The 26,962-nt window shown below is 39.3% G+C and overlaps 5 protein-coding genes and 2 non-coding genes across 8 annotated transcripts in view; 5 read left to right on the top strand and 2 right to left on the bottom strand.

Annotated features, from left to right (window-relative positions):
• LOC141911710 (formimidoyltransferase-cyclodeaminase-like) overlaps positions 1–26,962 on the top strand; it is a 46,980-nt gene that overhangs the window by 10,046 nt on the left and 9,972 nt on the right. The window contains exon 1 of one of the 2 annotated variants that reach the window (XM_074802720.1): positions 26,761–26,873. The exons of the other annotated variant lie outside the window; for it this stretch is intronic. Within the exon in view, the coding sequence (XP_074658821.1) occupies positions 26,820–26,873 (54 nt within the window). The 5' untranslated portion in view covers positions 26,761–26,819. Of the gene's footprint in view, positions 1–26,760; positions 26,874–26,962 lie in introns of those variants that run through there. 2 annotated transcript variants of the gene reach the window in all.
• On the top strand, positions 731–20,964 carry LOC141911953 (uncharacterized). Its single transcript, XM_074803075.1, has 5 exons — positions 731–1,165; positions 18,330–18,466; positions 19,092–19,174; positions 19,565–19,679; positions 20,423–20,964. Exons 1-5 carry the CDS (start codon positions 870–872, stop codon positions 20,542–20,544), a joined length of 753 nt encoding a protein of 250 aa, XP_074659176.1. The 5' UTR covers positions 731–869; the 3' UTR covers positions 20,545–20,964.
• On the top strand, positions 2,162–4,880 carry LOC141911952 (toll-like receptor 2). Its single transcript, XM_074803074.1, has one exon. The coding sequence runs from the start codon at positions 2,162–2,164 to the stop codon at positions 3,860–3,862; it is 1,701 nt and encodes a 566-aa protein (XP_074659175.1). The 3' UTR covers positions 3,863–4,880.
• Trnad-guc (transfer RNA aspartic acid (anticodon GUC)) lies at positions 7,052–7,123 on the top strand. The gene has a single exon. It is a non-coding gene; the product is annotated as a tRNA-Asp (tRNA).
• Positions 9,255–9,327, bottom strand: Trnaf-gaa (transfer RNA phenylalanine (anticodon GAA)). Its single transcript has one exon. It is a non-coding gene; the product is annotated as a tRNA-Phe (tRNA).
• LOC141911954 (uncharacterized) lies at positions 11,143–14,578 on the top strand. The gene is made up of 5 exons (XM_074803076.1): positions 11,143–11,225; positions 11,458–11,596; positions 12,420–12,502; positions 13,395–13,509; positions 14,452–14,578. The coding sequence occupies exons 2-5, from the start codon at positions 11,488–11,490 to the stop codon at positions 14,517–14,519; spliced, it is 375 nt and encodes a 124-aa protein (XP_074659177.1). The 5' UTR covers positions 11,143–11,225; positions 11,458–11,487; the 3' UTR covers positions 14,520–14,578.
• LOC141912144 (uncharacterized) lies at positions 21,632–23,379 on the bottom strand. The gene is made up of 3 exons (XM_074803361.1): positions 23,326–23,379; positions 22,455–22,598; positions 21,632–22,012 (listed from the first exon to the last, which is right to left on the bottom strand). Exons 1-3 carry the CDS (start codon positions 23,377–23,379, stop codon positions 21,632–21,634), a joined length of 579 nt encoding a protein of 192 aa, XP_074659462.1.

Consider the following 26,962-nt stretch of genomic DNA (forward strand, 5'->3'; position numbering starts at 1 on the left):
CCTGGTGTTTCCGCGTTGGTCATTTGTTTTTCTATCGCAGACGATCCTGTTAATACTGCTACACAAACCTGTCGCAGGTATTATGTCAGATACGGGCTGGAAAAAACTGGGAACTTGGCACTCGCTCGGGAACTATGCGAACTACGAACCATCAATAAAATCAATACATCAATACGTTCATTTCTAATGCCGACTAACAATCATTTATTTGCATTTTCAAACAAATGTTAATAATTTGACACAAACTTGAATCGTATATAGAACCAGGAAACCCGACACCTATCTTAGGACCATATACATCTTCAAATCTTAAGTATAATGAGCTGTTGCTCAAATACCCGGCATTCATGCGGAATCATCCACAGATTCAGCGGGATTATCCACAGATTCAGCGGAATTATCCACAGATTCAGCGGAATTATCCACAGCTTCAGCGGAATTATCCAACTCATTATTCTGTTTTTGTGAAAAATCGTTTCGCTTAATTCGCTTTTTTTTCAAATTAGGCGGCAAAATTCCCACCTCGTGTTCGTAGCTTTATGTTGTTGAAATAAGCAACCGGCTTGAATACGGTACCTTTGAATATTGAGGATGGTTCCGGGTATCGACAAAACCCCGAAATGCATGCATGTATAGATTAGAAGCCCTAGGTAGAAATGTTCAGAAATTTGGGGCGGCTTTGATAGAACAATGTATCCAATAACCAGGAAGATAAACTAGAATTGATATTTCGTATTAAGTCACTGTGCATTCATTGCAGCGTTTTACACGGAATTTACAATTCATATCATTTGATAATTCATAGTATACTTTTGTTGCATCGATGCACGTAGAATTTTGGTCGTCTGTTCGATGCGATCAGTGACAGAATGATGAAAATGTCCGCGTCTAAACTTCTAATTCTCGTGGTTGCGATACTGCTTTGCCGCTATGGTGCCATATCGGAAATTATTGATGAAATCGACAGAACGCCGTGGAGTTCAGAAAGTAACTTACTAGATTATCAGAAATACCGGTCGGCACTCGGCGGTAGTATGATGCTGTATTCTGGAATAGTCGACGATAAGCGGCGTCCAAACCGACGCGACGGTATCCTCAGCAGACGCTTTTACTACGGTTGCCCGTCAGTGTGTCGCTGTTATTATAAACGTTATGGTTTGAAATGGTAAGTAAAAATCTATTTTGTATCTATTGCCAGGGCAAATTTGTATCTAGAATTGGAGGCTGGGGTCGAATTGAAAAGAAATGTAAAGTTTAGCAGTGTAGAGCCTGGGGTTAAAATCTCCGATGATGGCACGCGAAAAGATGCATTTGAGAGAGGATGAGTGTTAGAATAGCGGGTATGGGCGATCACTGTTCGGGTAATAAGTCAAATTCAACTAGAATTCCAATAGGCTTTTCTACGAAGACCCATGAAACCCTAATTAGAAAGGCAGGGCCCGAACCCCCTAACTCACCCGACCCTTGTGTTATTGCCGTTTCCACAACGCAATTTGATTGGAAGTTATTAATAGATTAGGTGATTTTTCGAGTTAAAAGAAACTTTTATCCGCAACACTAACACCTGAACAAATTTTCCAGGTTTGGTATGGCTAACTGCAGGAATAAAGGACTCACGAAGTTCCCCCGAATAAAGAATAACATAAATTTTCTGTACTTGTCGAAGAATAGGATAAAGAGCATAAAACCGTTCCGTCGATTACCGAGATTGTATTGGCTAGGATTACAGGAAAACGCATTGAGTTCACTGGTTGGACGCAAATCACTTCATTATCTACCGAATCTGACACATCTCGATGTTTCATGTAATCCAGTACGGTTTATTGACAAACAGGCTCTCATGAAGAATGAGTATCTGAGATTATTCGCTTACAATTTTTTTCTGTCATTCAAACCTCCAGTAGCATTTGTCAGAAGGGTGTGTCATTCAAAGCACACTGTCGAAGATATTCATAATTTATTTCATTCTTTACAAAATTGCGCTTTCTTAGAATATTTATCTTTAATTGCTGTTTGGTCGTTTGAAGCGATTTCTTTGACTACATCAATATTGAAATATCTACCTGTACATAATTTGAAGGTTTTAAAACTAAGCAATAATCGGATACCTGAAATTGATACAGGCTTTTTTCGTGGGTTCAAAAGTTTGGAATACCTGGGAATGGCATATTGCAGAACGAATTTTAAAAAGCATCAATTCAAAGGACTCGTTAATCTGCGTAATGTATTTTTGGTTCAGAACAACATCCAAAATTTGAATCTCACGGAATTCATTATTTCCCACACAAGACTAGATTCAATTAACGCATTAAGTTCACCAGGTTTAACTTGCTTCGATAGTCGCACATCATTTACCATAAACAACAGACTGACAAAATTATTAATCTCGTGTATAATTGAGCTGAATCCCGGTGAATCACCGTGTGGTACCCGATCCCCCGAGAGGGCTTTTTATTTGAGAAAGGATATAAAGAACCTGCGGAAGTTGCATTCCTTAGTGATTCATTTGAAAAGTCCTTTCGTATTCTTATGCCTGAAGTCGTTCGATCTGTTACCCGAATCTATGCATTATATCGAAATAGACAATCTTGCAGGACCGTTTAATTACTATCTAAAAGAACAACTGCTTCATAACGCGTGTGAAAGCCTTATGTGGAATAAGACGTTTTATAAACTAACTTTGTTCGTCCTTACAGGGACGATTATTGGCAGCTGTCCTAGTCATGTACTCCGTCATATCCTAAGCAGAGTCCCTTCAGTAGAAGTACTCGATCTCTCCAGTAATGGAATTAGACATTTGGATATAAACGCATTTGAAGCAATTCTCAACTTAAAGTTTTTGAGGCTAAAGTATAACAGACTGTCCACGATTCAACCAGGTCTGTTAAAACCATTAACGAACCTACGCGTTTTGAATTTAGCATCGAATCAACTAAAAACGTTCGATCCTGATGAAATAATTAATTTAAGACATTTTATATCCATTTCTCTTCTCGGTAATACATTTGAATGCGATTGTCAACTGAGAAAATTGCGAAATTGGCTAAAAGAGTTAGGTAGTCGTCGAACTAAAAAGCATTACTTTTACGACTTTAGGGCAGAAAAACAACACAATCATACCACGATCAAACTTGTTTGTACTTCACCAAAAAAACTATCCGGAGTTGCTATCGCAGATTTTCAGTTACATTGGATAGAATGTGACAACCACAAAGACATAATCATTTCTTTTTCAACTTTATGCGTCGCTGCTATTATTATGGCTATTGGACGAATTGTCGCCAAAAAGAAATGGCAAATTTACTATTGGTGGATGGTAAAAATCAATCGATTTCTACCGAAACTATTACGTATAGCGACGGTAAGCCGTTCTGATGATATGAAATTTGACGGATTTCTGAGCCATAGCATGGAAGACCTTCAATTTGTCTATTTGGATTTCATACCCGAAATAGAAAAATCCAAAGATTTCGCTTCGAAGTTTTGCGTCGAGTTTCGAGACTTTACAATCGGTGGCTACATACAACAGAACAATATCGACGCTATTTACGGGTCTCGGTGGGTCGTGTTTTTGTTGACCGAATCATTCATCGAGGAAAGATGGGTAGAATTTGTAATAAGCATGGCGGCAAACCGGTGCGTCGAGGAGGGCAAAAACATCATAATCGTGCTCGATATCGATCATATACCCGAATCGCGCATGCCCGAATCCTTGCGGACGATCATTTCAAATGTTGTTTACATGAAATACCCGCGAGACGATAAAGCCCGTTCTACGTTTTGGAAAAAGGTTCGCCTTACCCTGATCGGTAAACAGAAAAAATTCATACAACCAGCTAATATGTATCGATCTAACCGCTAATCTATCAAAGCTACTCGCCTGATATACCCGATAGTATAACCCATTTTTCAACGTACGCACATAGTCACTGGTGATATTCCCAACCCCTCAGATTTTGACACCCTAATAAAAGACTGAACGCTTCACCGGGATTTAAGTCGGCAACATCAAAACCAGGCATCACGAACAAATACATATTCAATTTTTGACCATGCACTGAAAATCAGCTTGTCCCCGATTTATAATTGTAAATAAACTAATTTCAAAACTCCGCGTGGAATCTAATTCACGACTGTATAAAAAAAAACGATCCGGATTGATACCCATTTGAAGAAATATGATCTGTTCAATTTGAAAAATAATCATTTTCAAACGTGAAAAGATCCTTCTTGTTTATTTCATAGATGTTATTTAGCGTGTTAACCTCACAAACTCCCCAGACATTTCGGTCACGGGCACAAAACAGTTGCTTTAAAAATGATTATTGTTATACATCAATTTTGCGTGTATAATATGTATTTAAATTGTTTAACAAGAAATATTAACTTGTAAATGTGACCGAAAAATGAGTTTGAATTTAACTTAGTTCTTTTTTACTTATTTGTCAAATATCTGATTTCGGCAATGAATTACTCCAGTATAAACAAGTAGGTCTGCTTCTGGAAAGACTTTCCGCAAGACATCCCCTAGGGTCTACTGTCGGCAACACCCAGGGCCTAACATCACATGATAAGGAATGAAGTTATGTATGCCAAATATTTGATTTGTCATCTTGTTCACGTTTATGCGAGTAGAAATATATCAAGAATATCAAGAAATCTTGCTGTAATTTGAAATGAGTGTGTTGTACACTTAAATTTTGCGCGTTTAGATATTGTAAATGTGACCTAAAGATGAATTCTGATTTAGATATTTTCAAGTTTGTTCAAAGCGATATCATCTTGTATATAATAACCATTCGAGTATAAACTCTTGCAGTGCTCTCTATATAGATAAAAGATTATGTTATGTAAGCCGAAGAGTATCTACTTTATCATTTTTTCACGTTTATCCAAGCGAATGAAATAAATCAAGAGATTTTATCGTATTTGAAATGAGTGTTTTTACATTTTGATTTTGCGTGTTCTAAATGTATTCAAGGTTTTAGTTCAAAATATTAATTTGTAAACGTGACCTAAATATGAATTATGAGTTTGATATGTTCAAGTTTTCCAAAGTGATATCATCTTGTATATAACAATTCTAACAGTATAAACTAGTAGGTCCGCCATTTAGTTGCTTTTGTATATATATAATAGATTATGTTATGTTATAGTCAAGGAATTGACATTTTTTATTTCAATATACATTTATTGTTTCGATATCCTACCCGGAATTAACAGTTCCATATACGATGTTTCATAAAGTATTCATTTATTGTATCCTTGTACACGGCGGCGGAATTGACAATTCATCTCATTTAAACCAATTTCTTTGACCGCTTCAATATTGAAATATTGAAATATTTACCTGTACAGAATTTGAAGTTTTTAAGTCTGATGTATAATCGCATACCTGAAATAGATATAGGCTTTTTTCATGGATTTAAAAGTTTAGAAAACCTGCAGATGAACTATTGCAAAACGAATTTTCGAAAGCAACAATTCAAAGGACTCGTTAATCTTCAGGCGATAACCTTGCTACTGAACAATATCCATAATTTGAATCTCACGGAATTCCTTATTTCCCACCCAAAACTAAAAGTATTTAACGCATTTAGTTCCCAAGGTCCCGTGCTTCGATAGTCGCACATCATTTGCCATTAATAACACACTGACAGAATTTAGCTATCACATGTATTATTGGACTGGTTCCCGCAGAATCGACGTTGTGTAAGCCAAGGAATAATATTATTTCTCATTCTGTTCACGTGTACTCGAGTAGAAATAATACCGTAGTTGATATCAGGTGCGGGTTCAGGGGTCGTGACCTCCCCCCTGCTCAGCTACCAAAAGATCTTTAACCGTTTCCTTGAAGGAATGTACTCATGACAAAGCAAAGCGGGCGAACGATACCACATAAACGGTACCACATCATCTAATGTTTGGCCCCTATCATTAGAGATTTTAGTCGGCGGTTTATCATTAACATTTCTTATGCGCCCCTCCTGTAAAAATCCAGGATCCGCACCTGGAAATAAGTGATTTGTACATTTATTTTGCGTGCTTAATTTATTCAAGTTTTTAATTCAAAACATTAATTTGTAAATGTGATATAAAAGATGAATTATGAGTAAGATATGTTCAAGTTTATTCAAAGTGATATCATCTTGTATGAAATAATTATTCCGGCAAAAATACATAAAGAAATCTCATCGTATCTTTAAAAGGAGTGCTTAGCAGTTTGAGTTCGGTGTCAACTCGGTATCCGGTACTGTCAAAGTCTCGATGTCGTTTACCATGCTCTATCGAACGTTTCGTAAATTGTTCAAATTTAGATGGACGACACTTGACCCGTATGCCCGCCTTCACCAGGCACGCTGGTAACATATCGATCTTAAAAATACTGTATATGCAAGACCCGAACGAACAGAGAATGATGAGAAAGTAAAAAGACGAATACTTCTTGTCGAAGTAAATGATGACTCTTCGTTCGACTGCGGCAATCGAGGATTCCACTTGTGGCACGCGAGGATTCACCAGGTGTCGCTAGTTTCAGACAACAACTCCCGGATTTTCTCAAATTCAATTGAAATCTATCCATAATTTCTCAAATTTGAATGGTGATCATAGTAAAATCCGCCCTTTTTATGAACCTAAAGATCATCAAGAGTTCATCAAGATGAGTGTCTGCCTAATTTCTGATGAGGGAGGCAAAAAAAATCTAGATTAAAGTTCATTAAAAATGAACTACATTTTGACAGGGTTGTCGCACCGATACGCACGCCATCTAGTGGGATAGCTAGTGGCACAGAGTCCTCATTGAAAAAGGGGCTAGATAGAAAAAATCTAACTAATCGAATGGAATAAGAGGAATGATAAATATAGTGAAGGGTAGCAATAATGGGGAGGCTAAATTGCAGGAAATTTAAGGCCTGACTCGATGGAATTTCTTCTGGTCCCAACCCGAGGAGTTCTTCCCCGATTCACAAACCTCAGGATTCATATGATCATTTCGACGTTGGTTATACATGTAGCTATTTAAATTGAGATCTGGTCATTACATCAACAATCCTCGGTAGTATAGTGGTGAGTATCCGCGCCTGTCACGTGCGAGACCCGGGTTCGATTCCCGGCCGGGGAGAATTTTTATTTGGGTCGTATCATTTCTATTGCACAGTTGGCTCCCCATAAGTGGTCTTAAATCTCGAGGTAGGTGGCGCTTCGTATTACAGACAAATTTCACCGACCGACAAGCCTGTTACACGGGAGAGTTTATACACAACGATTTTACTTCACAACATCACCGTGTTTAGAAAACAATACATCACTTTATTACATAGAATCTGGGGCCGAAAGCATATTGTACCCGCGTACACTGGGTATTTATTAGCCATGTACAAGTGCTGATTTAGGACAGGGATGGATGGTTTCTGGTTTCCAGGATCCAGACGACCGCCGCTTCCTAAGTTGATGTTGTTGCTTTTTTAGTCAAAATGGCGATCATTAAAAAGCCAACTCATCAGTGATCCACTCGGGTAAAATTGAATTCGTGTCCGGTTCCAATGGCGAGGGGGAGGGGGATGCACGTGACTGTAGAGAAGTGCAATTTGTTCTCATATCTTCTCTCTCTCTCATAAATTGAAATTGAATTATCCCCCAGCGCCATTCAGTATTCATTATTTCAAAGATACACGTGCTGGACTAGTCAACTAAGGCATTTAACATTTTGTGCTTTAGGTTGAGCTGGGAGATGGGTCTGGTGGATTTCAGAGTCTGGGCCCCAGTAAACCAATGATCAGATCCTAACAATGTATTCATATTGTTATTTTCGTTTGGCACAACGCATAACATCCGCCGCGTTGCTACGGAAACGTCCGTTAACAACTAGATACAAAATTACGTTCACTAAAGAATCGATTTTACTCCCGATTTCGGCGCCATATTTAAACACATCGCTCTGTACGATTCCGCGTAACCAACGAAAATCGTAGTTCAACAATGCGAACATATTCGGAAATTCGCAAAGCAAATGCGCCGTAACTATGGTGACAGTGGTAACCAGCGCCATTTTATCTTTGTTGCTGTTCGTCTGCTGCGAGCTCTTCGCCAACAATGAGCGCCGTTTCTTTTGAACGTTTATAACGCTCGAACATAAAATGGCGTTACCGATCAATAAAAGTAAGATCGGGGTGACCGTACCGAAATATACGATGAGTGGTCGGGTATATCTGCCCATAGGGAACGGCCAAATATTCCCATAACTGTAGAAAACCTTCGATTTGAAATAAAATCGACATTGTCTGTTCAATCTTATCGGATGAATTTTATAGAGTAAATTCGGCACGGACGCGAGCACGTTGAAGCAGACGACCGCGGCGATCACGTGATTCAACGATCGTACGGTCGTCCATCGTTTGACCTTGAACGGAAACAGAACGGTAAGCACTCGTTCCAGGGTGATACAGATCGTTATCCAATTGCGTATCATATAGAACGCGTGCACCACGCCTGGCAGATATCCGTCGAGACGCGGAAGTAACAGGTTGTGGCGGATGTAGATAAATCGTCGGCCATATTGGAAATATCTGTACAGTGCACCTACGCTGAATTCGGGAACGCTTACCAGCGAAAATAGTGCGTCAACTATTGTCAGCGCTTTCAGTAAATGATAGGTAGGCTGGAACGAGAACCGTCTGAGCACGAAATAACAGAACACGTTTAGAATCGTAGCCACTAACGCGATAGGTGTCGCCACTAACGTGTTGATATAGAAACGCGACCACGTGATGTAATTGGGTCGACATGTTTTATTGAAATCATGAACTAAACACTCGTCGTATAGCGGCCAAAGTCGCGAACGAGTCATCCTCGATGCTGTTTATAAGCGGCTGTCTGCTGTCTGCGTGGCTACTGGCAGTATGTCTGTCCTTGATGCTGTCGTCTGCCGTCTGTAAGCGTGGCTTCTATCACTGTGTCTGTGCTGTCCCAGTCACTGTCTGTCTGACTGCCCTAACTAGTGTTACACCTGACTCCGTCACCCAATCTCTGCCTACTGCCTTATAGCGTGGCTGCTGTCCTAATGGCTGTCCGCTGTCTCTCACTATCTGTCTGTGTGTCTACTAGAATCTGCTTAGAATATTCCCTTTGGCTCAACAACTTTATTTCTCGGCCATAGATTAATTAATGATGTTGGGAACAATTTTTGGGAATATGGAAGTTTCGCCGCTCAGGTTAAAAAGAAAATTAAAGGAAAGAAAAACGAAAACTGAACCTGCCGAAACCCGGGATCGAACCAGGGACCTTTAGATCTTCAGTCTAACGCTCTCCCAACTGAGCTATTTCGGCCGGTAATTATTGTCACGGCTTCACTACAATTTAAACCTCAAATCAATTCTGCATGTAGGCATACAATACCGCTCAGCTCGCTGTTTCTAAAGTAATTATTCCCGTTTGGACTATTCAAAGTTGATACCCTGTTTCTCATCCCGACCTCTTTCCTTTCGTAGACGTGACGAGGACGGGCGAATTTTTTGTTAATTAGCTTTTTTGAAATAAGAAATTGTGGAAATGGAACTCGTATATTTTCATATTTTCCAAGGACACGAGCCGGCGGGAGGTTCTTTCTTTTTAAATCCACAAATTATTCAGTGCATAATGTATATCATATGAGACAAGGGCGGAAGTTTTTCAGAGACTCGATCCATACAAGTTCAAGTGGACATCTTCATTTTGCTTGTTTTCCCGTTACAGTAACTAAAACATCTGAACTTCGAACCGAGTGACTGCATTATGAAATGGCATAATGTATAATCTCGCGTCATGCCCGATGATTTTGTGAATGGCTGGGGATGTCATCCTCATTATCGAAACTAAGAACACTAATTTTTCTCTTGATTGACTGCTTTATTAGGACACATGAGCCAAACTTATGGCTGAAGGTCGTTCTACTCGATTATAATGAATGACTCCAGTTCATCATAGAAAAATTGAAATGTTCAATAACCGACACTACTTTTACACAATACTGATTATCGATAGAATCGAAATGCTTAAAAAAAGATTACGGTATGTACAACGCGTCATCGGGCGCGCGTGAGGTGTTTTATATCAAAAAGAAACGACCGTAAGCAATCTGACGCGAGTTTCGGACTTGGCGAGCTTCTTTTTATTTTGGCTTTCGGGAGTGACGCGGGCCGGTTTCGCGATTTGATGAGAAACAAGGTATCAACTTCGAAGGACCTTAATTTCTTAACAATTTCGCTAATCATTTTCATCGCCACGCCGCTGCGTCGTGATGGTGACTGTTAAGGGACCTCCACCAACTATCGCGGTCTACAGTACGTAAGTTCCTCCAGGAAAGTTAGCGTCACTTGTCGTCGATCAAGTTCAATGTCCACAAGGGCTGAATTATTGTAGGATTTCCCTCGGATATGAGACGGTGCCATTTAGTTCGAATACTGTCTGTAGTACCCTGTGACTCAGGTTCCTCTTCGTCATTCCAACACATTAAAAGCGATCGCCACTCGGCATCCATCCGGCAAAGTAGGCCTACTCATACAGCGATGTCAGCAGCATACGAAAGAACATGTTCTACTCTCAGGGGTACCAGAACATATCAGAAACTAAATTAAACTAAATTGATAGACCATCCATTTAGTCCGTACGCACGATAGAGGGGAGAGGGGTCTATGAAAATGCATACAAATGCGTACAAGGGAGGGAGGGGTACGTGGCCTCCGCCTACGGTACACACCTAATAATCACACGTAATGTCCAGTAAGTTCTTGGTATATAACTTAGTCTTAAGCCAGAGTATGCAGGGCATGTTAAGGCAAAAAAATGGTACTCGACCTCAATTTCATTCAGATTACAACGTCTGCGAATACGATCATTATTTCTAACTCTAACATCAGGTCGAATTTTCATGTTCATAAAACGCGTGGTTGAATTTTCAGATTCATAAATTACAACTCTTCTGACTGAAGATCATCATATCGTAGAAAAACGGCTGTTGCAGTTTTTCAGAACACGTCGGTCCCCACTTATCTAACCTTAGAATAATAAACTTAATCTGTTACTATCCGACGGGGGTTTTCAAAAATAATTGATAAAATTTCAAGATATAGGTTTATTGTATTTTGGTCCGTAACAGGTGTTGTTATTCGGAGATTGCATTCTTGCGCATGTCTTCATAAGGAGTTACCGCGGACCGGACTCGGAGTAACAATTCGTGGAAGCTGAACGTAAGTGCTGTTCCGGTATCAATTTCTCGGAGTTTGACATTGTAATATAACTTATTAAAAGTGTATAAAGTGAGAATCGTATTTAGTCGATATTTTTAAATGAAGATTTCATTGGCGAACGTGAATTTTCGCAAGAATTCTATCTAGTTTTTTGTTCCGAATCGTACATCGTGGATAAGAAATGAATCTGACTCTTTTTCTTGATTAGAATTCGGTTTTATTACCATTTCAGTAAAACAGTTTTTGTTCGATTCGAGTCAAGATGAAATTCGTGTTTTGCTTGGTTTTATGCGTGACGGCGCTGGCGGTATCTGAAGCGTGTTCGTGCGACCCGACGGTAGATGTAAGCGACTACAGTCGTTATGACTTTGGTTAGTTTGTGTAGTTAGAGGTCGAACGGTGAATCAATTGATATCTATGCCTTTTAGAATAATTTGGAGGGCAAGATAAGAAATAAGATGGCAAGCTGATGTAGATATTACAAATATTTAATAAATTTCCATTTTATACAGAAATTTTCAAACGGGCGTGAACAGGAAAGAACGAAATTAGAAATAATTTCTTTTTCTAATTTCGACATAGAAAAAAAGACAAGAGTAAAAATTGTATTTTGCATTGGATTCAAGTGATAAGAGGGATTTAAAAAAAGTTACTTTTGAATAGAAAAAAGAACGAATTTAAAAAAAAATCTAATTTTTCAAATTGTTGATTTTTGCAGAATTCCGCGAGGCAGACCTTAATCGATCATGTTCTTATGATCCTCACTTATCTTTTATTGATAATAATTTTGTGTTTTCCCGTATTTTAATCCAATGCACGCTTTTCTAGGATCGGACTAGCTAACTACTGGTACTAACCTAGCCATAACAATAGAGGTCTTCGAGACAACGAAAGAATTTTTTTTCAAGGGATTTTAAGTTGATTCTTAGAGACAAACCAATTGACCAATTGACTAACCTGAGGAGGGGAAAATGTAACTCTCGAAAACGTTTGCTTTAATATATATATATACTCATTAGAAAATGAGATTTTTACTGTTTTTGCTTCTATGGATTTTCACCGAACCAATTCCGAATATTCCGACACTGATTTCTTGGACTATATTTAAACTATTTTAAATGTACCTCCATTCGTTCTAGGTATATCATAATAATTAGAACAGCTTCTATCCTGTATCGACTTGATATATTCCAGTGGTGCGAGCTCGGGTGAAGAGGGAACGCGTTAAGAACGGAATGCGTAAATATGTAGTGAAAATAAAGGAAATATTCGAACAAGTAGGTAACAAAACAAGAGCTTTACGCATTTCTGTGTTTAGTATCCGTAGATAGGTCCAGTGCTGAATTCTTCGTGAAATATCTTGAATGCATTCCCAAAGCCATAATCATGTACGCCATGTGACGCAGGCCTCGATTTTCATGAGGGTGGAACTTTTTGTTGAAAGCGGAACTGTTTGTAAGGTGCTCAAACCAAGTCGGGTCCTGGGAGTACCCGCGCAGGAAACTATCTAAAATCAGATGCAAGAGCATTATCACAACTTCTAGCATATTTGGGATGAACATTTTGGTGTTTTTTTTTCCTACAATTTTGCCTCAAGTATAAGTTTCGCAGCATGCCCATATTTTGAACGAAAACGAATGACTAACTGTTACCATAGCGCGAATCTTTTGAAATCGATGCTCAACATTTTCTTAAGACTGGCATCTGGGTGGAACTTCGTCCATGGGCGGGGAGGGGGGTTCGTTCGGACTCCCGAGTCCCCCTCCCCTAATAAGGGCCTGTGTGGCTATCTGTTAAGAGTCGAAACGTTGCTCTAAACATGGTTGATACTCTCTCATTTCTTCGAGAACTTTCCGTCTTTTGCTTAGATAATTGCGGGATTTATTACGTACGTTCCAAATGGGTTCTTTCATCCAATGACTCATCGCCGATGACAATATATACCGACACGCGTCATTCATAGATTTTAGCATCATTTATGCTATTTGCTGATTGCTCTAACAATTCACAAACCTTTTTCGATTTCTTCACGCGTCCCTCCATCTAAGTATTTTTGTATTTCTATAATTAGGCGTATTACAATTCAAAATGTTAAATGGATCTACATTATCGATTATTATAATTATCATTTTAACATATTCGTAAATGGAAAACGTATATCATTTGCAGCCCCCAAATATGGTCACGTACGGGGGTGGCGGTAACAAGTTGAATATCTATACTAATTCAGAATCGAGTCTATGCGGAATTCGCCTAACAGTAGGCAGCCTGTATGTGCTCGGCGGTAAGTACCATGAAAGTCATCTACGCTCTTCTATTGTTAGTCAGGTATCGGCACTGTTACTGCGGCAAGCGAGGATTCCGTGCCGGTTATTGAAGATTCATTTCTATTTCCATTCGTCGGTTTGAAATACTTGGTTGCACGATGTGCGAGTGTGATGACGCGCTGTGATGCGTCCGGATGATACGGCCGAGACTGCTTCCAGTCTCTCCGCGTAACCCGATTCGATACCGGCACCGCTACTGTGGCAATCGAGTATCCGCCAGGTTCGCTAGTGGTTACTCGGTCACCGCGCTTCAATTTCTTCTACATTTCATTTAAATTCGAATCAACTTTTCTTCGGCAAATCTTTTTTTAGTAAAACTATACTATAAAATCAGCGGGCGATGCCAATTTGAATTTGAAACAGATACATTTGGTGACTTGTTTCACAAAATTTCCGTTTGGGAGCCTAAAAATCAAGTTCTAAGTCCATTGAAAATGAACTAATTTTCGCTATCGACAACTGAGTTGCATTGTTGCGCCATCTGGTTTGTGCCGGTACCCCATCATTTTGTCAATTTTATTTCCTTATGTCTGTAAGTCTGTTATAACGTTCAATAATGTGACATTTTTCCATGAAGAATTTCAATTTCAAAATTTCCAGGTTTATTAGTCGACTCTTTGGGACACCAGATGGCACAACGATACACTCAGTAAGGTTATCTTAAGTTTTAGTTTAGGGGACTAAAGAATTCGGAAATGAACTTGGAATTGATTGTATCGTAGTGCCATCTGGGGCCGGTATTTCAAAAGTTGTTTAGCGTTAACCAATGGGGATAGCTGACATCGCCGGTTGCCTTTTAACCAACTGTTGATCAACTGACCCTTGGCGCGTAAGCTTGTGGTGTCGATACCGCGTTAAAGATTGCTTTAAAAATAAGCGACGTTTTTTGTGATTTATAGGAAGTTATGATGCAACGAGCAGCAGAGCGAACATAGGCTCGTGTCAATATTATACCCAAGTAAGTTAATCGATAATTCCCAAGGGAGCCGATTGAAGAAAAGAAAATGCAGTTACAATGACCGCGGTATCTATTACAAAGAATTGCCTGTCATCTGAATAGTTAATAAGATATAGTGATATATCCATAAGTCGTTTTCTATTTTGTATTTCTGTGGGATTTTCGTCAAATCGTGTTGGTTTTCACGCCGGTAAATCAGAACTTCAAAACTCGGGTTAAAACGCGTCGCTGTTCGTCACAATTATCGACTTCAAATCGATCGGGTCAATACGCGCTACATATCTCTTTAAGCGAAGGAAAAGCCGACAAAATCTCCAGGATCTTCCGGGATCTGTGCAGCTGGGGTGCAGTACGGCATAGTATTAACTAAAGGTAAATTGCGCGCGCACCGTCTGCGTGTTGAGTCTCGTTCTCGATCGTTTATCGATCCAACGCGATCAAGTCGCGACGCGTTTTAAAACCGATACATCTATGTGCGGTACAGGCGTTTCATTCCTTTCCTAGACGCCGATCATTTCCCGTTTCGCAAACATAAAAGAAGCGGAATACGAACAAACTTTAACGATGTCAGGCTAATGGTGAGCTGTTCCGCGTATAAGTAGAAATTACGTTCGTCGACCACAGGTCCGTGGAAGTTATTGAAAAGGAGACGGTCGTCTTTGAACACGTATCAGAATTTTGCTCCGTGAAATCATGGCCTTCTAAAACCTCTTGTAGTTTTGAAAAAAAAACCCTGCGCAATCGTAAGAACGCAATTAAGAGTTTTGACGTTTGGACCGAAATACTTGCTCCGTTTTAAAAAAGACTTCGTACGTCACACTTTTCTTTATTTCGCGTTTTCGTCGATTCACTTCTCAGTGGTTTTCTAGACATTGGTGTCTGGTTTACACAGTTTTTTTCCTGTGCTTTTAAACATCGGTCGAATATCGATGGTGAATTCACTGATCGGTTGTCACGTCTACGAATATTTGTTGAATTCCCTGGCTGCTTGCAGTTCCTGATAGTAGCCATATCTGTAGAACGCGCGGCAATTGTGCTCTTCCCGTTCACAATTCAATTCAATTCAATTTAATCTTTATTGCACCTTAATATATTAATGACATTAATGGCTTTTCACAATGAAGAGGAGAACAAGAATCAAGTGTCAAAAAGGAGAGTACATGTATAGTATATATATATATATCGGAAGATGAAAGAACCAGATAAAATTTGTAGCAGTCTCTATACAAATATGATAAGAAGATAAGCAGATACACTATAGTTTTTCGATACTATGCCGACTATGATCCGACAGTCCGAGACTGTTCATATGATTACATCCCGTTTGACATGTACACCGATATTCGCCCGAAGCGCCGTTTATATTATTTTCGGTATCGATACATTGGTCTTCCCCGGGGTACTTAGCAAGCAGTAATAACGGATTTTTCTGACGATTTGGATGTTACTGTGAGATATTTTAAATATTTCTTTTTTTCAAATACAAGTCTATATTATAGAAAAATAGAAATACGACATAGAATTGACGAATTTCCCACTTAGGTCTCGAAAGACATTATGAGTGAGCTCTATTACAAAAGACGGCGTAAATATAGTTTTCTGCAATAATTGGTTGTAATAATACGTAATATTTGTATTCTGCACGATAATCACCACCCGCGTTTTAATTCTGCCTTCATCGGTGATAATCGTATCAAATTCTGTTATAATTATCCAGTTATTAAGAAGTTCAGAGATGGTTTCGACTGAAACAGAAAACTACGAAATCGAAACGTACGACAAGCAGTAACGCTTGTTTCAGTTTCACCCGCATTAGCGCAATGTTCGCATAACCAAACGCTGTTGCTGCGTTCGTACATACCTCGGAGCAAAGACTTTTTCTTTTAGCAATATAAGGCTAAAAAGAAATTGATACCTTGTTTCTCCGCTCTGCTGAGCTTAAATGTTGACCCGGCCGGCCGCCTATCTACCCTATACATTACTTTTTTTAAAATCGTGATCAATTTTACCATAACAGACTCGGCCGCTATAGAAATGAACTGTTTATAAATTTTATCATATTTTACAAAAATGACCAGGCCGCTGCGGAGAAACAAGGTGTCATTTTTGTTTAGCCTAATCAGTCGTTTTGTGTAACCATTCGATTCAATTTCTACATCTTGGGACGTTGAATTCGCGGTTTTATTCCGTACACGAATCCGCAGTAGAAATTCAGTCAAATGAGTTGTTAATCGTTCACTCTGGTATCTGTTGCGGTATTTACTTATCATCAGTATAAGGCCATTTCTCTGACACGCCACATTAGGGTATAATTAGGGTAAAAACCTCAAAATTGGAAATCGACCAAGAAAATGATTTATGAAAAATGTAAACAAAAGTTGGGCTACAGTGATAACTGAATTGGTTCCTTGAATATTTTCTACATGCATTTCTCGGTGATCTTAAACATCCATCCGGCGACTTGAGTCGGTCGATGATATCGGAATTCGTTTTGCACACGTGTTACAAACTGTCGGTCAAATACTAAGTTGCGACATATGCTGGGATTCAGTTGTCTGAGCCTCTTCAATTTCTCGATTATGACGTTGTCGTGGCCGTTGTTTAGATAAAGCGTGGTCGACGCTATCGCCACAGTCGAGAATTAGTTGTGACACATGTTTTCAATTGTCAAAACCTATTGACGACTCTCTAAATCTTTGCAATGGTCGATGATGCTCGAGTTGTCGTTGGGTAAATAAATTCGTGTATAAAATGGCCAACGCGGCCACCATCTGAAACAGTGTTCATTCTCTACGGTTAGAAGCGGTAAGTGCTCCATAACATTATGGTTGGTTTTCTTTCTTGTCTAAACACGGCGCGGTTTTCGCAGCTCGGCGTTAAAGTTAGCAGAATATGTACTGGTTACGGAAGCGATAAGGGGCCTCGAGATGTCGCGTTCAAACTTGACAAGTCGTCATATTTATGTCGACATACCGCGATATATCGCGTCAAGTCGACATGAATATGTCGATATATCGTGACGTTTTGACGACATATTTCGTTCTCTCGACCACTTTCCACGCGGCAAGTCGACATATTCACGACGACTTGAAACTCAGTCGTCATTTCACTGGTGTCCTCATCTTCCATTTAGACGTGTCTTCAAATGACGGCTTGTCCCGTGGAAAATGGGCGAAAAAGCGAAATTTGTCGTGAAAACGTCACGATATGTCGACATATTCATGTCGACTTGACGCGATATATCGCGATATATCGACATAAATATGACGACTTGTCGAGTTTGAACGCGACATCTCGAGGCCCCTTATCGCTTCCGTATAAACGTATTCTCGATCTCTCGAACGGGTTCCTGGTTTGCGTACGATTTTCGTAACGAGTAGGCGAGATGTCTACCGTTACAATGATGTAGTTTATTCTTTATCATCATCAAAGTGTGTGTACTACAGTGTGTTACATTAATGTGTCCTTCACATTCAGGCGTGACCAACCGTAATCTATGAAAAGTATAAATTCTTCGCTTTTTGAATTTTTGAAATGAATAAATAAATTAATTCATTTTTATACGTTAATACCTAGTTTTCGTTAGGGGTTCCGTGTGAACTGTGCGCGTTGTGCACAACGTCATCAATATTGGCGTTTCAAAATATAAAAACGATATTTGGACGTCTATTTTGTAATCAAACATAATAGACTCCGATTTTCTATTCAATAAATTTCTTATTTATGATTTTATCGTTTTCTAGTTTAGTTCTAATCGTGGAGAGAATGAATTTCCCTTTTTTTATGCTGAATTCGAATTCGGTTTTATTACCATTTCAGGAAAACAGTTGTCGCTCGAGAAGTCAATATGAAATTCGTGTTCTGCTTTGTTTTATGCGTGGCGGCGCTGGCGGTCTCGGAAGCCTTTTCCTGCGACCCGTTGCTAGCTGAAGATGATTTTTGTCAATATGATTTTGGTAAGTTTACATGGTTAGAGTTCGAATGGTTCGGGTATTATGAATGATTCAATTAATATTTGGCCATTTTTTCAATTATTTGGAATAATAACAGAAGGGGGAAAATGGAGTGGGCGAACGAAGGGAAAATGAACAATTCTTTAAAAATTTTTCTATATAAATGAAAAAAGGTGTCTATGGTTTTAGGGTGAACGTATTTTTTCCGGGTCCGTTTATTTTGATATGTACATGGACCTTCATTTTCTCTATGTATTTCTTAGTAATGAGGACTTCGTGCCACCAGCTATCCCGCTAGATGGCGCGCGTAACTGTGCAACAACCCCGTCAAAATCTAGTTCATTTTCAATGACCTTTCATCTAGATTTTTAGCCTCCCTCGTCAGAAATTAGGTAAATCACTCATTTTGATAAACTCAGATGATCTTGAGGTTCATATTTAAGGTGGTTTTTACTGATCACCATTATGGATAGACTTTAATCGAATATGAGAAGAGTTTTTTGTCTGGGTGCACACTAGCGAACCTGGTGAATCCTCGCTTGCCACAAGTGGAATCCTCGATTGCCACAGTCGAACGCAAAGTCCTCATTAGAACACATTTCATCTAGTTTTATCATCTATGTTCCAGTGATGAAGGCACTGGTAAAAGCTGTACACGATGTGAACGGAATACGCAGATACCAAGTGAAAATAAGAAAATACTTTAAACAAGTATGTAACAAAACAAGAAAAAAGGCTTAACAGGAATTTACGCATTTCGTACGCACGAAAATCAGTTCTAGGTCCAGTATATATATATATATATATATATATATATATATATATATATATATATATATATATATATATATATATATATATATATATATATATATATATATATATATATATATATATATATATATATATATATATATATATATATATATATATATATATATATATATATATATATATATATATATATATATATATATATATATATATATATATATATATATATATATATATATATATATATATATATATATATATATATATATATATATATATATATATATATATATATATATATATATATACGTGTAATATTATTTGTAGCCTACTACGCAGATGAACACATTTGGCAAAAAAGACAAAATGCTGGATATCTATGCCTATAAAGATACCAGATATGCAGTTACCCTAACAGAAGGAGACGTATACGTACTCGGTGGTAAGTACCGCTGAAGTAACCTATGACTTATCAGTAATCGAGAATCGGCACCACTAATCGGCGGTATGAATTATTACTGGTGTCATTACTATCATTCCACTATCGGGCGCACTTAGGTTATGTGATTTATTCAACGATTTAACTAATTATAGTTAGTCGTATATTCGCCAACTAGGTAAAACCGTATACCGGTTAGTCGGAACTGAAGTCCGAAAATAGCTACAGTTCGAAACTATTGTTCCAAGATGGACGATTAGTGGTGCAATGCGTTAAACCGCAGCGCGTTATTAGTCGTCGAACTGACAGTCGTCGAACGAAAACCGAAGATATGGGGTATCCGATTCTTGGTATCCCATTGGGGTAGCCGCAAAACCAGCTATCCCACCAGATGGCGGGACGAGCAGTAGGTCGTCCGTTGTCTGAACTCCCAACTACTTTCAACTCTGAACTACTTTCGTAAATGATTGATTCGTTCAAGACAAAATTCATTCCGTTTTAATTGAAATGTAGAAGAAATCGAACGTAGACGATCAGCTGTCTACTAGCGACACCTGGTGCATCCTCGCCTGCCATGCGTGGAATCCCCGAATGCCACAGTGGTACTCCCATTAAGCCGCGTGACTTACTATAATTACGATTACGAATTGGGTGTATGCTTATGCCATCTGGTGTGTGCTGTAGGTTAACAGCACATTAATTAGATGCTTCTTTAAAATAACCGACGGATTTTCGTGATTTTATAGGGTCTTATGACGCAAAGAACAAAAGGGCTACCATAGGCTCGTGTCAATATGCAAAGAAATTCAACTCGATCGCAAAAACAGAAAAACGGAAAATGAGAAACATCAAATGCGGTCAAAACTAAGGGCTGATTAAGGAGAATTCGTCGAAGGGGTTGGACTACCAAATTGGAATTGGCATTCAATTTGAAGTGGGCAGATTTGGCAACGCGAGAGCTTCACACGCGAAACTTTAGTAGCCGCGATCATACGAGCGTTTTTGGCCTGGAACAACTGTTCTCACGGGTGCCCAATGGGCCCAAGCCTGTTTGGTACGACCAAAAACGTCGGACCAGGCCCGAGCCAAATTCTAGCACGGGACATGATTGCGTCTCAATCGCAACTGGTTCCGGAGATGACTTACTTCGCTTTGTTTGGGCCAAATTTGACTCGGGTCCGATCAGCGACAATTCGGCACGGGCCAGATCGTTCCTTGTGATCGCGGCTATTGGTGGGTTTCATAGGGGTGGACTATTCCACCCGGTCCAGCCCCTAAATCCACCCTTGACAACTAAAAACCTTAGTAATCTCGTACATAAGAATGTCTGATATCTATGAATAGCTAATAAGATATAGCGATATATCAATAAGTCGTTTGTTGTTTTGAAATTTTGTGGGATTTTCGTCAAATCGTGATGGTTTTCAAACCCCGTAATCAGAAACGCGGTCGATGCGTCGCTGTACATCACACTTACTAATATCAAATCGATCGGAAAGAATAAAGCCTGATCGGGCAGTGGTCTGTGGCTGATAGCAGAAGGACACGCCCATCCACTGTTCACGCCTACGGGTATCGATTTTCTCATCGAACAAGGTCAAGGTCGGAACCAGTGTCTCTCCCTGGTGTTTCCGCGTTGGTCATTTGTTTTTCTATCGCAGACGATCCTGTTAATACTGCTACACAAACCTGTCGCAGGTATTATGTCAGATACGGGCTGGAAAAAACTGGGAACTTGGCACTCGCTCGGAAACTATACGAACTACGAACCATCAATAAAATCAATACATCAATACGTTCATTTCTAATACCGACTAACAATCATTTTTTATTTGCATTTTCAAACAAATGTTAATAATTTGACACAAACTTTAATCGTATATAGAACCAGGAAACCCGACACCTATCTCAGGACCATATACATCTTCAAATCTTAAGTGTAAAATACCCGTCATTCATGCGGAATCATCCACAGATTCAGCGGGATTATCCACAGATTCAGCGGGATTATCCGCATTATCAGCGGAATTATCCACAGATTCAGCGGGATTATCCACAGCATCCGTTGCAGTGGTAACTGGTCCTTTCGAGAGCCGTTTCAATGCCATTTTGAAAGCTTTTACATTTTTTACAAGATCTTTTACATTACTTCTTACGAAATTGATTATCAGCGATTTGCCTCGTTTTGATTTGAGGATTTTTGGTAAGGGGCGAGGTAGACGTGAATCCGGTGATCGTAAAACTTCCAAGATCTTGCTCTTGGTGATAGTATCGCAATCTACTTTCATCAGTGGTGATACGGCGTTGCCGTATAACTTACGAGCATGAGTTAACGCCTGCAAAATAAAAACAAAAACACGATTGAAAATGCTATTTCTAGGTAAACACTTCACGTACAACTGTAAATCACGATTACAAGAATACTAGAGGTATTTCCGGTGATTTGTCTTTCCAAGAGGATAGATACGTAGATAGAATGGGTAGACAGACAGACAGAAAGATAGACAGAGAGACGACAGACATACGACAGACGGACAGACAGATCAGATAGAAAAGACAGGCAGCCTGTCAGGCAGATAGATAGATAGACATGCATGCAGACATACAGATAAGACAGGCAGCCAGACTGACGACAGACAGATAGGCAGATAGACAGACAGACAGATAGACAGATAGACATATCGACAGACAGATGACAGACAGATAGATGGATTTAACGAACTACACGTGGTATGATTGAACAAACGCTTTTAACGAGACGCGCTTGTCCTAATTTACCTTGCGACATAGAGGCTTCAATTCTTTACTTTTACTTTTATTTCTACTTCTTGCCTTCGCCGGATCAATGGCATCGGTTGAAACCAAGAAAACAGCCATAAAAACCACCAACAAACTGATCAAATTCATGTTTTCTCCGGTAAACTGCAAGTAGATCATAAGAGAATAGAGATTTGTCAAATGGATTTTTCCAAAGTTGATTCTACATATTAATCTACTAGATTTTTTCGATAAGAACGCCCAATAGATTAGTTCCTGGTTGCTAGAAAAAGAATGGCTCCCGGTAGCACCAGAACTAGATACTGGCTCCCAGCAGCACCAGAACTAGAGACTGGCTCCCTGCCGTACCAGCACCGAGAGACTGGTTCCCTGCCGCACCAGAACTAGACACTGGCTCCCAGCAGCACCAGAACTAGAGACTGGCTCCCTGTCGCACCAGAACTAGAGACTGGCTCCCTGCCGCACCAGAACTAGAGACTAGCTCCCAGCAGCACCAGAACAAGAGACTGGTTCCCTGCCGCACCAGAACTAGAGACTGGCTCCCAGCAGCACCAGAACTAGAGACTGGCTCCCTGCCGTACCAGCACTAGAGACTGGCTCTCTGCCGCACCAGAACTAGAGACTGGCTCCCTGCCACACCAGAACTAGAGACTGGCTCCCAGTCGCACCAGAACTAGAAATTGGCGCCCTGCCGCACCAGAACTAGATACTGGCTCCCAGCAGCACCAGAACTAGAGTCTGGCTCCCTGCCGCACCAGAACTAGAGACTGTATCTCTGCCGCACCAGAACTAGATACTGGCTCCCTGCCGCACCAGAACTAGAGACTACTCCCTGCCGCACCAGAACTAGAGATGTTATAAGTGATCTTACCTTGTGTGTTGAGATGTCTAAACGTGCTGTTGAAGCGACTGAGGAATGTCTCATTTTACGGATTGAATCTTGCGAGTTTTATACATTTTCTGGCCTGAATAATATTTGAACAGAAGTTGCCAAACGGCTTCAGATTAAACAATTCACTGAACAATAGATTTAATACCATCGATTTACAGGATCGATCGCTGCTTTGTTTGATTAATCTTTGGCGCCTGTTATTCTACCCGTATTTTGCTGGAAATTTGAAGGACGGTCGTGTTGGCGGTTTTAAATTTTCATCCAGACATGAATTAGATTAGTCGAATGTCCACAGTCTCAAACGTTGTGAACAGATAATAAGATCAAACCTGCTTTGTACGAATTGGATTTTCTTTTTTTTAACGAGAATCTATTCATTCAAAAAAAATTAAACGAACATGATGTTTCAAATGATCTCACCCTAAAGAGATCACCGCTAGGCGTGATTACTTCCAGAAGGCTGCTGTAGATTTGAATTGAAGTTTTAGATATTAACCGAACTGATATTCGACAGACTTGAGACTTCTCTTGCTGTTTCGCAGAAAACCTTTTTGATTTCCTCCGGATTATAAGCTTTATCGTTATCATTATTATTTTCCTTCCCTTTTCCAAGCAGATAATTCCCAAACGTCAGCCTAAGGGTCCACGCTACTTAGCGAATTTCTAGAAAATATTCTAAGGATTTTACCTAACTTCCGTACCCAAAGTGGCTGTGGACTGTGGAACTGGGTCCACTGTAGAAGTAGGTCCATAACCGTAGAACTTGGCTCGAAGTAGGCGCAGAACTGTGAAACTGGATCCGCAAGGTCCGCAACTGTGGACCTGGGTAACTGGGCCGATCATGTAGAAGCAGATCTAGAAAATGTGGAACTGGGTCCTTACTGTTTAGTTACGCCCGGATCTCGAACTGGGTCAATAAACTCAGTGTTGTCTAAAACTGTACTTGGGATAGGTAGAAGTAGATCCAGAACTATGGAACTGGGTCAACAAGAACTGTGGAACTAGATCCACAACTAGAGGTAGGTCCCAAACTGTGGAACTGGGTTCAGGGCTGTGGATAGAACTGTAGAAACAGATGAACAACGTGTGGAATTGAACCCAGATCTTTCAAAAGTGGATCTAGTTTTATTGAACTTGGTCCAGGATTGTGGAATCTGTGTTGAACTGAGGAATTTGGTCTCAACCTGAAAAAGCTGATGTTTTGACATAAAAATCTATTGCAACTCGTTTGTTTTCTGTATGCAGTTACATTGTCGAGAACTTGTTCAAATTGGGGGAAATTGGCGAACAGAAAACTTATTACGCCAATCCCCCCCCCCCCACTTCCTCGGTAAAAATCAACATCCAGATTTCACAGCTAATCTCGAACAAAATACTGCAATTGAATTCGTATGTTGAAAAACTTAGTTTTAAAAATTTTCCGGGGTATTTCTTTACAATTCACCTTGGATAGTGATCCCTTGACCAAGCTACGTGCATAAAATGGACTAATCAAGCAACATGCACAAACAACAACATGCACAAAAAATTAGATTATCATACGACGTATAGTTTTGTAAATTTCTATGAAGAAATATATAGTTTGAATGATATGATGAATATGTATGTGCATATGTGTTTGCTAGATATTATTGTAGAAGTATCTATCTATTTTCATTTAGGTTTTTATACTTAAGTTGATAGAAAACCGAACCTAGGGGGATTTGTTTCAGGGGCGGATTTAGACCGTGTGGACCGTGTGGCCCGACACGGTCGGAATTTTAAAGTGCCTTTTTATTTTTTCTTTGTATGAAAATTTGCCGTTGTAAGGTTGGTAAGGGAACTGTCTGATTAAACACTGGATCGTGTTCGAACAATAATGTTTTTACTGCCGATATTTGAGTTTACACAGTTCACTTCTGTTATCTCTAGAACGCTAACACTATGTAGCCTATCCCATCATCAAACACACGACCATTCAAACTAGACGTCACATTGCCAGTCGTCTGTTACTAGGCCTACTGATTACACATTGAACTCACACTAATTCTGAGAACTAGTGGTGTAGAATTCGACCTTCAAACACGATCAGCGAAAAAGATTTTCTGAATAACAAATGCAATTCGTACGCACGGTGTATGGTTTTATCAAACCACCACGATGAATACAAGTTTTCCTGTAGATAAATGAGGAAATCCCACACTTCGAATTTTAAAATCATACGATCAAATTTATCATAATGAAACCACAACGTTTCGGCTGTTGACTAACAGCCATCATCAGGTAGAATGACCAAAAAAACGAGTAACAAAGCATAAACTCGCAGGATCTAAAATAGAAGCAGTGTATCAAAACTAAAGATAAACAGACCAAGCATTAAATGTTTATCTTTAGTTTTGATTCACTGTTTAGATCCTGCGAGTTAATATGCTTTGTTACTTGTTTTTCTGGTCATTCCACCTGATGATGGCTGTTAGTCAACAACTCTGTGGTTTCGAAATAATAAATTCTATCCTATAATTTAATTCGAAGTGTGGGATTTCTTTATTTATCTACAGTATACACGGATTATAGTGTTTATTCGACAACTAAGTTTTCCTGTATTTATCATAATTTCCGGATTCTTGCGGTTCCTGGCATTTCAATCGGCATGATGTATAGTATTGTTAACCATATTTCATCAGATTGCAAAATAGAATCACTAAAATTCAATAAAGTATCTTACAGTTTGTTTTCATGTTCTTGTATTGCAATGGTATTTTGATAATTTTCTGTCCCATTCAGAAATCGCTTCAGCTTTTCGGAAAGTTTCCGGAGATTTGTCATATCAGATTTTATTTTCCTAATCATTTGCTAGTGTCTTCTAATCAAATAAGATTTGCTCAACAGAATGAATTTGACGACTTGTTCCTAAGACATTTTCACCAACGTGCTTTTAAAATGCACTGGGAAATAACATCATTCAGGGATTCAGGTTTTGACTCTTTTCTAAAGGATTTCAAGAATTGAACTGCGTGGCAGTTTCAATCCGACCACGATTTCTGTACAAAATTTCCCACTTGTGAACTAAGAAAAAAATAAGGCTTGGGGAATTTCTTTTTGCGATTTTTCAAACAAAAATGTTTCAAAAAGTTTCACCACCTATCAGCGTTTGGCTCAGTGTCAATCAACGACTGTACAACAGCTCTCAAACTTTCTTTAGATTGGATATTCTATTTAATTCCTGATGAGTTGGCTTCCAAAGTCGGTTGGCGTCCCTAAAATTGGTACTATGTTATGTTAATTTTGTCATAAAAGTTGTAATACTTAGACAATAAAGTTGTATACATTAAAATCGAAATTTTGTGATGCTGCTCCCTCGCGCATTTCAAACAGCAGCCACTGCGCATCCCGTGACGTAATACCAGCCTCTGAGGCATCGCGTCTAATCCTTAGCTCCCGAGGTTGTTTACGCAACTGTCAAAAATCGGAAATAAATCAGAAACGACCTGAAAATGCCGCGACTCGTCGAATGCGTGCCCAATTTCTCAGAAGGACGACATAAAGAGGTTAATATCGACTCATAAATAAGGAAGATATTCGTGAGGTCGCTCTAATCAATCTGTTAAAAGTCTGAAAATACACACACACCCCCAAT

This window comes from Tubulanus polymorphus, chromosome 10, assembly GCF_964204645.1.
Source record: "Tubulanus polymorphus chromosome 10, tnTubPoly1.2, whole genome shotgun sequence".
NCBI lineage: Eukaryota > Metazoa > Nemertea > Palaeonemertea > Tubulaniformes > Tubulanidae > Tubulanus > Tubulanus polymorphus.